The 10,241-nt window shown below is 39.6% G+C and overlaps 1 protein-coding gene across 1 annotated transcript in view; it reads left to right on the forward strand.

Moving 5' to 3' along the window:
- The window catches only part of LOC114695256 (zinc finger protein 39-like), a 37,341-nt gene extending 30,639 nt beyond the window's left edge, over positions 1-6,702 (forward strand). Inside the window, exons 6-7 of the mRNA XM_037207673.1 lie at positions 2,906-3,012; positions 4,126-6,702. Coding sequence (XP_037063568.1) covers positions 2,906-3,012; positions 4,126-5,181 — 1,163 coding nt within the window. The 3' untranslated portion in view covers positions 5,182-6,702. The remainder of the gene's footprint in view (positions 1-2,905; positions 3,013-4,125) is intronic.
- Positions 6,703-10,241: the final 3,539 nt, after the last annotated feature.

Below are 10,241 nucleotides of genomic sequence, written 5' to 3' on the forward strand. Positions count from 1 at the left end.
ATTTATTGACATTATCTCAACACTGACCTTTGACCAGCGCTTGTCTTTGCAATCATTGTGATACTTAGTCACACACAAACGCATCTCCTCTTAAGATCCTTCCACTTAGTGTGTGAAAAGTGAAACAAAGGAATGGCGTGTGGTGAGGAGACGAACAGCTCAGAGAACGTTTATCAGGACCAGAGGGAAGAGTATGGGGCTTCAGAGGGGGAAATATTAAAGGAGTTTTCATTTATTTCACTTTTACTTTGTGATGACTGTTTTTCAAATTTGCCATAAAATACACATGTGGATTTCAATTTAAGACTAGACAGAGAAGCTGACTGAAAATTAGCGCTGTAGTTGTGTCGCCTATGGAATTATTAAGAAAAGTGAGAAAGAGGACGACAGAAGGGTCGAATGTCACATGAGCAGTTCTAACCAGGCCGCGTGACTCTGAAGTCAGACTTACTAAGGTGCGTGTATGGTGTGTGGAGACAAAAGGAGAAAGCACTGAGCAGTTACCAAACACCAGAGAAATCACTCAAAAGCCAGGAGTGTTCAGATGGATACATGAATGAAGTCAAGTGCCAGAGAGACAGAACTTGGTCAGTAAAGTGCTTGCCTGCCAAGGCTACAGCCACAAGTACTGACATTAAAACATGGCTTGGTGGCCCGTGCCTGTAAACTTGGGCTTTGGAGGTGGAGACGGGCAGAACCCCGGGGCTCCGTGGCCAGCTGCCTCATAAACTGGTGAACCTCAGGTTCCACTGAGAGACTGTGTCTCAAACAAGGTAAACAGTACCTGAGGTTCACCCTCTAAGCTCCTCGTGTGTGCACACATGTTCATACACACAAACACACTGCATGTGCACCCACGTGAACCACATGTACAAGGTCAATTTAACTCTTTCATGGAAAATTCAGCTTCTTAGGTGAGGAATTCAGCAGAGTGATTCTGAAAAAAAACATACACTCTCAGATCTTGGAAGAGAAAAGCTAAATTAAAAACAATAACAACAACAACAACAACAGAAACACTCTTTGGAAAGTACAGAGCATGGAAGAAAGAATACCAGGAATTTGTTTGAAGACAACCTTGAGCAATTGTAACAATTGCATGGTACTAAGGGGAAAAAACAGAGCAGTTATAGCACTATTATACTGAAGAGCTCTTGAGTAGTTTTATGAGAGCTTCAATCGGTGACTCTTATATTAAGCAGTGAATTGAGAGTAAGGTCAACAGAAAACACATTTCATGAAATTAGTATAGAATATTGTATAAGTCTTGGTCAGGAGACAGGTGTCCAAAGCTATGGCATTTACAACAACAAGTTGATAGATACTGAGAACACTTCCTCATTATAGTTAAGACAGCAAGAGGGCAGAATATGGGCAAAATATTGAAAACTATAAGCAAAAAGTGTACTTAGTTTGTTTTGTTTGGGTTTGTTTTTTGAGATAGGATCTCACTGTGTAGCTCTGGCTGGTCTGGAACATTATGTAGATCAGTCTGGCCTTGAACTCAAAGTGGTCCACATGCCCCTATCTCCAGAATGCTGGCATTAAAGACATGTGCCACCACACCCAGGTGTTTTTTTGTTTTTGTTTTTGTTTTTGATATATAAGTCTACTATTATAGTTGATCTCTTAACAGAAACTCTGAGTTCCAGAAAGTATAGTCTTTGGTGTTTTAAGCCCTGAAAATACAAACTGCCAATCAAGATTATTCTATGAAGCAAAGTCTAAAATCAGATAATGTTACTAATTTCTGTGATAAGCATAAATGGAATAACTCCATGAATACTAAGCCACTGTTACATAAGATATTTAAAACAAAGTAACAAAATTCTTTTTGTAAAGGCAAGCCACAAGCAGCATATCTCATAAAAAATCATTCCCATAAAGCCCTATGGAGGATCCTGCTGTTCTTTATTAAAGCAAAGTACACTAATTGAAACATAGTAACAATCTTTCCCCTAATCTATGGTGTACTAGGGAGAGAGAATATTTAATAACACCTAAGGTAGTTAGTAGAAGAGCGTTTCCATGTTTCCTATCTGAAAGAGGCATGGCGTTATACATTCGGAAAACAGAATCAGGACAGGTAGAGGAGTGAAGGAGACATCGATATAAAACCCTGCAGCTGAGACGTGGTGGGTGTTTTTTGTTTGTTTGTTTTTTGTTTTTTCAAGACAGTGTTTCTCTGTGTAGTTTTGAAGCCTGTCCTGGATCTTGCTCTGTAGACCAGGCTGGCCTCGAACTCACAAAGATCTATCTGCCTCTGCCTCCCGAGAGCTGGGATTAAAGGAGTGTGTCACCACCTCCTGGCCATCGTGGGTGTTTTATTGCCGTATTCCAACAGTGCAGCAGTACAACAGAGAACCACACTACCTCTTAGTGTTTTTCTAATTCATTAAAGACTAGGATGTGCACAGTTATACGATGATATTTTAAAAGTTCAAACGTAAGCTGGGCGGTGGTGGTGCACTTGGGAGGCAGAAGCAAGCAAATCTGTGAGTTCAAGGCCAGCCTGGTCTACAGAGTGAATTCTAAGGCAGCCAGGGCTACACAGAGAAATCCTGTCTCTAAAAACAAAGACAAAAACAAACAAAACAAAACGAAAAAGTTCAAATGTGATGATAAGAAGGCACTATTTCACTTTTATGTTTGATTTGTACAGAGCTTATGTCCAATTCATGATAATTGACAATTTTTTTTTTTTTTTTTTTTTTTTTTTTTTTTTTTTTTTTTTTTTGAGACAGGGTTTCTCTGTGTAGCTTTGCGCCTTTCCTGGAGCTCACTTGGTAGCCCAGGCTGGCCTCGAACTCACAGAGATCCGCCTGGCTCTGCCTCCCGAGTGCTGGGATTAAAGGCGTGCGCCACCACCGCCCGGCTAGATAATTGACAATTTTTATATTTTCAGGTGTCAACAAAATGAGTAGCCTGGTTGAGACCAGCCGGAAAAATGGAGACAGACATTTCTGGCAAATTGAAATCAACAGCAATGCATCAAATGAAGAACTTGTTGAAGTAGGTAAAGCTGATGTGAGCACAAACTGTGTCTTGATTGGGTTCATTTTCTCTGCCAGTTAAAGAATGGAAAGAAAAAAGAAAGGCAAGGCAGGAAGTATTGTAGGTGCAACAACCAGCTTCAGGGGAACGCCAGACAGATAACCGGTGAAGAAGGCTGTCACTGGGTTACTGGGGTGAGGAAACACAGCAGGCCCACAGAGAAAGACCTCTGTAGAGCCAGGGGGCCCCAGGAGCCTGAAATCCAGCCTCTTGTTAAGGACTTGGGGGTTCCAAGGGTGCTTGAGGGGTCTTTGTCCCCTAATCTAGGGTTGGTCCATTTGAACAAAGACCAAGTGGCCAATACACTATAACTTCGGTGTGAACATGTGCTGATACATCCTTGAACTTGTTGGAGATCCAGCACCAGGATACCCTGCTGGCAGCTCGCCAGGCCTTTCTTTGAAGCTACCAGGCTTTTCTGTCAGGTCAGGAGTGTGAGGAAGAAGCTGCTGCTTTGGAAGTTCAACATCTTATTACCTAGTTATGACCCTCTTCCTACCCATCTACCCACTCGAGATCCAATGCCAAGTCCCTCAAAACCATATTTCAACTTCAAACATGAAAAGTGGAAACTATTTTAGGAATGTTTCCTCAGGAACTTAATCTATGGCAGGACAAGCTTCTCAATAGTGAACCTGGTGAGATGTAGGCTACAAAAGAATCTGACCATTTTAAAGTACTTGAAACCCTGTGTTTCTGAGTATCCGTAATACAGTCAGTCATGTCGTTTTGAATCAGGAAAAACCTACAAAGTCAGTGTTATTGACACAGAAGTTTTCATTTGTAGAGGAGCACTAATGAGCTCAGTGAATATAGGAAATCCTTTGATGAGGCATGACTTATTCAAGTCATAGCACAGATTAGGATGCAAAATTTCTAATAGACTGTATGTAAGATAACATTCTTTGACTAAACTCATTAAATGAACTAAAGTAGATAGTGGAGAGAATTATTTCAGTGTAGCAATTGTGAGAAATGTCATTCAGAAACCATGATAAGCAAAACATCATAGTAAATCCTATAAATTCTCCATGTGAATATGAGGAATTTAACAAATTCTTCTGTCTTAAGGCAGAACTAAAGATTCATGAAGAAATCCACCGAGGAACAAAATCCTATGAATGCGAAGTATGTTTAGAAGCATTTTACCTCAAGTCACACTATAGCAAAAATCAGAGATATCACACATGCGAGAATCCATATGACTGTAAGGAATGTAGACAAGCTTTCTATTCTAAGTCTACCTTCAGTCGATATCAGCGTCTCGAGAGAGGTGAGAAAACCCATGCATGTCTAGAATGCGGGAAGACCTTCTACTGCAAGTCACACCTCACTGTGCATCAGAGAACTCACACGGGCGAGAAGCCCTATGACTGTAAAGAATGCAGGAAAGCTTTCTACAGCAAGTCACAGCTCAATGTCCATCTGAGAATTCATACAGGGGAGAAGCCTTATGAATGTAAAGACTGTAGAAAAGCCTTCTACCGAAATTCTGACCTCACTGTGCATCAGAGGACTCACACAGGCGAGAAGCCCTATGAATGTAAAGTATGCAATAAAGCTTTCTACTGCAATTCACAGCTCACTGTCCATCACAGGACTCACACAGGCGAGAAGCCTTATGAATGTCAGGTATGCAGTAAAGCTTTCTACTGCAAGTCACAACTCGCTGTCCATCACAGGACTCACACAGGTGAGAAGCCGTATGAATGTAAAGAATGCAGGAAGGCATTCCAGTGCAGGTCAGACCTCACTCGACATCGGAGAACTCATACTGGTGAGAGACCGTATGAATGTAACGAGTGCAGGAAAGCTTTCTATCGCAAGTCAGACCTCACTGTGCATCAGAGGACTCATACAGGTGAGAAGCCCTATGAATGTAAAGAATGCAGGAAAGCTTTCTACTGTAACTCACAACTCACTGTCCATCAAAGACATCACACAGGTGAGAAGCCCTATGAATGTAAAGACTGTGGGAAAACCTTTCAGTGCAAGTATGAACTCACTCGACATCAGAGAACACATACAGGGGAGAAACCCTACGTATGTCTAGAATGCAAGAAAGCTTTCTACACCAAGTCAGATCTCACTCGGCATCTGAAAACACATGCAGGTGACAAACCCTGAATGTAAAGAGTACAGAAAAGCTTGACACAATAAGTCAGGCCCTAACTGGCATCAGAGGACACACATAAAGTCTTTTTACCATATAATTAGACCTTACTTAATATCAGTGAATTCATACAGATGCAAAAACCCCATGAAAATAAAGTGAGAAAACTCCCTGCTCTAGCTCATTTCCATATAGACGAGTAAATTTAGGGAATGTGAGAAGACTTCATGTGGTTAAGTCCCACGTGCTATCATGTAGTATGTGCAGGTGAATGGCCCGTTGAATATAAAGAATGCTAGAACACTTTTTTAAACCATAAAGTGCATCCAGTGGACAGGAAAGCTCCTACAGGTAGACTTTATCAATATGTATAACACAGAACACTTTGATACCTAAGTCAGACCTCAGCCTATATCAAAAGCCTCATAAAGATGCAGTCGTGTACAGGAAGTGAGTTGGCCAGGTATAGGTTTTCATCCTGACCCGTATGGGTGATCTTGGCAGAGACTTATTTGGACTTGATGTTTAGCTGCATAGAAAGACACCAAACCAAAAGATTGGGAAAGCCAGGTGTGGTGGTACACACCTTTAATCCTGGCACTCGGGAGGCAGTGTCGTCACGTGGATCACTGTGAGTTTGAGGCTAACCTAGTCAACATAGTGTGTTCTGGACCAGCTAGGGCTATACAGTGAAATCCTGTCACAAAAAAATGAGAAAATCTTAATGACAGTAGACGCCACGTTGTTGTTAAACCATCAGAAAGTAAAGCATGACAGAAGCTTTTTAAATAGTACTGGAAAGTCAGCTGACATCAGAAACACAACAAAAAGATAATAAAGCACAAGAGCGTGATACAGGAGTATGGGTGCCACGTTTCGTCTGGCTCTGCATCAGTACAAGAATTTCAGTATTCAGCTATATACACACATATTAGAAATCCCATCAGGCTACAGATTACAGAAGCTCACATGTTAGCAAGCATGACATCTTGTGAAGGTGAGAGCATGTTTGAATTTTTAAAATTGGTTGAACCAGGGACGTGGCTTAGTCACGGTGCACTTGTGAGGCACAGGCATTTCCTCTGTCATATTTGGGACTTCCTACCTGTCACTCAGGCTTTCAGCGTTCATGCTCATTAGTCAGTTGTAGAAAGTAGAAGCAGTTGTGAAGACGCTGTAACAAACTGGCCATGCGTTACTGTGAGCACTGTCCATGTGATCACACCTTTTCAGAGAAGGAGGTACACTATGCAGGCCGGGCTGACTTTGAATCCTTTATGTCCTCATATTTGTGATCATACTGCCTCTTGCTCTTGAGAGCTTGGATTAGAGCAATGGTCTTCCATGCAACCATGTATCCCTTTAATATGTGAAATTTTTTCAGTAAAAGTTCAACATTTTATATATCATAAATTTGGGGGAGAAAATTTCAGTTTATGTAACTTGCATGTTAATTTCCAGATGGAACTGTTTGATATGGTATTGGAAATCACACATTCACTGTATACTACCAAATAAACACAGTGCTATTTCCAGCCAGTGTATATTAAGCTTGTTCTTTGGGCATTTATGTTCTCATAACTAGAGTTTGGTAGTAGTTAATGGACGTAGTAGACAAAGACCAGCAATGCTGATAAACATCTGGTGGTACACAATTACTTCTCACAACATACATTTTTCTTCTGTATGTTATTATTTTGTGTTAAAACTTTACTTGTCGAATACTCAGCATAACATGTAGGAAATATGTATACTTTGTCTAAAAAATATTTAAGAAGGAAAATGGAAGTGGTAGAATACATGCCTTTATATGTTTGTAGTCTTGATTGGAATTTTCAATATATATAAGTGAGATAGATAGATAGATAGATAGATAGATAGATAGATAGATGATGGGTGGATGGGTGGGTGGGTAGGTAGGTAGATAGATAGATAGATAGATAGATAGATAGATTTTCAATATATATAAGTGAGATAGATAGATAGATAGATATAGATAGATGATAGATAGATAGATAGATAGACATATAGATAGATAGATAGATAGATAGATAGATAGATAGATAGGTAGATAGGTAGATAGGTAGATAGGAAGATAGATATAAAGATAGATAGATAGATAGATAGATAGATAGATAGATAGATAGATAGGTGATGGGTGGATGGGTGGGTGGGTAGGTAGGTAGATAGATAGATAGATAGATAGATAGATAGATAGATTTTCAATATATATAAGTGAGATAGATAGATAGATAGATAGATATAGATAGATAGATGATAGATAGATAGATAGATAGACAGACAGACAGACAGACAGACAGACAGACAGATAGATAGATAGATAGATAGATAGATAGGTAGGTAGGTAGATAGGTAGATAGGTAGATAGGTAGATAGATATAAAGATATAAAGATAGATAGATAGATAGATAGATAGATAGATAGATAGATAGATAGATATTGTAACTTACCCTGTTGATTGTCTTTTTGTTACTGTGACTAATTGTCACCAGAAACAAATTAAGATTGAGGTAGTTGTTTTGGATTGTGGTTTCAAAGGATTTTGTTAATGTTTACTTTGCCAAAGACCAATGTGAAGAACATTATGGTGACAGGTAGGTGTGGTAGAAGAGTTTCCTCACATCATGACAGGAAATGGACCAAAACCAGACCATATACAATCTTACATCTTCCATGGCATGACCCTAATAACATAAACTCAACTTAACACTGTCTCCTAAAGTTTGTATCACCTCCAAAACCAATGTCCACATTTGAGTTCAAGTTCCATGGGAGAAATTTCATGTCAAAACCAAAATACACTAAAAATATCCACCTTTAATAAAATTCCATTGTTTCTAAATTTTTAAATATGGTGCCCTTTACATTTTACTATGTGTCTTCTTTATTCTTTCATAGCTAAATGTTATAAAACTATCCCATAAGTGAGAGTAAGAATTTATTTTTAATGTGTTAACAAAACTAAGCCAACATGACTAACAGAGCAGTTTTTTAACTGTTACTGAATTTTTTTTAATGAAAATAGTTTCCTTGCCTACAATATACATGGATTGTAGTTCCCACTCCCCCAACTCCTCCCATCCTCCCAAGTCCACATCCTTTCCTGCTCTCTCACTAGAAAACAAACAGGCATCTTTAAAAATGAAAAAATAATAAAGCTAAAATAAAAACAAACAAAGCCGGGCGGTGATGGTACACGCCTTTAATCCCAGCACTCTGGAGGCAGAGCCAGGCGGATCTCTGTGAGTTCGAGGCCAGCCTGGGCTACAGAGTGAGTTCCAGGAAAGGCACAAAGCTACACAGAGAAACCCTGTCTCAAAAAACAAAAACAACAAAAAGTTATATGGAAACCATGTGCAGCAATGATGGTGACCATTGTAATTTACAAAATTACTCTTATTTCCGGAGGCTGGAGTGCCTCAAGATATTTATCTATGAAAAAAAAAAAGTTCTCATTTTAGTCGGTCTGAACTTGGTGGTGTCATCCGGGTCTACATGAAGTTATTTGGGAATTTATCTTGATCGAATCTATGTCTATATCATGCTGATATTTCCTCTAAAGTCCTTTCAGGACTATATGAGTATGTCTGTTGATACACTGGTGTGATTCTTCAGCAAGTGTGGAATATGTCCAAAAAGAAAGACACAGCAGAAAGACCTGGTTAGAACATGTGTGTGTGTGTGTGTGTGTGTGTGTGTGTGTGTGTGTGTGTGTGTATGTGTTGGATATTATGCCCTCATTTGAAATGTCTAAGATTGTCAGGGTGGAGAATGATGATTGAAGGTCTAGTGACCTCATGCATTAGTTACTTTTGTTGTGATAAGACACCATGACTAAGGCAATTTATAGAAGAAATTGTTTATTTCAGCTTAGTGTCTGTTATGTCAGGGTGGAATAGCATGGCAGCTGGAATAGGATGCTGAAAGGTCACATCTTGAACTGCAGACCCGAAGCAGAGAGAGCAAACCGGAAATGGTGAAAGTCACTCTCAAAGCCTGCCTCCATGACACACTTCCTTCAACAAGATCACACTTACTAAACCCTCCCCAAAACAATGCTACTGACTGGGGACCAAGTCTTCAAATACATGAGCCTTTGGAGGACATTCTCATCACCACACGTCCATTGCATGAACTCTATGCTTGAGGATACATAGGAAGTGCATTAGCTGCCTAATTGTATGAAGGAATACCATTATGCTAGCTCCAGAGAGCATTCTGTTACTGCCTGTAGCACTGGTGCTTTAGGAGACAGCCCCAAAACTTCCATCCCCCAGCTCCAGACAGCTCCGCGGCTCTGGGCACTGCTATATCACACCTGCCAAATGATGTTAATTGCACATAAACCTCAAATGCAAAGATGTGTAGAGATACAGAAGTAGCATCTATTTTAATGAAAAACAGTGAACACAGACTAGTTCATGCTTAATTGAGAGTTAATTGTAGAGCAAAAAAAACTAAGCATAATGTATAAGGACAATATTAAACTACTATGATGATATAATTCTATTCATAACTCAGTGAATATATACCTGTATACACCTATATACAGTAAAAAAAAAAAATACACCAACATGAAATGGAATGCCATACACCGTATCTGTTGTAAATACTCTGTTCTATGTATTGGCTTTGGAAGAAGGATGAGGTATAGAAAGTAGGAATTAAAAATGAGAATGTGGATTGAAGTAACCAATGGCTACAGTATCACCTTGAGCTGGGCAGAATGGTGTCTTGACTTATGATGTAATGTGACATGCAATGGAATGAGTGAACAGCATATTTGTTTTCTTTTTTGAGGAATTTTCAGGAAAATGAGAGAATCCTTATGAAGGAATTTCCAAGCTCCTCCTCACCAGCACTGCTCAGAATCAGACTCTCATTCAGAACACAATAAAAACACAGACACCTATGCAGTATTATAATAGCCAAGGGTATGACCCACATAAATGCTTGTACCTGGTTCCAGCAAACTTGTAGGTTCTAGTCAGGTAAACATGTGGGTAATGTGAGGAGAGCTATAAGAAGTAGCTGAAATGAGATGTGGTATTTG

The sequence above is a fragment of the Peromyscus leucopus genome, chromosome 7 (assembly GCF_004664715.2).
Source record: "Peromyscus leucopus breed LL Stock chromosome 7, UCI_PerLeu_2.1, whole genome shotgun sequence".
Lineage (NCBI taxonomy): Eukaryota > Metazoa > Chordata > Mammalia > Rodentia > Cricetidae > Peromyscus > Peromyscus leucopus.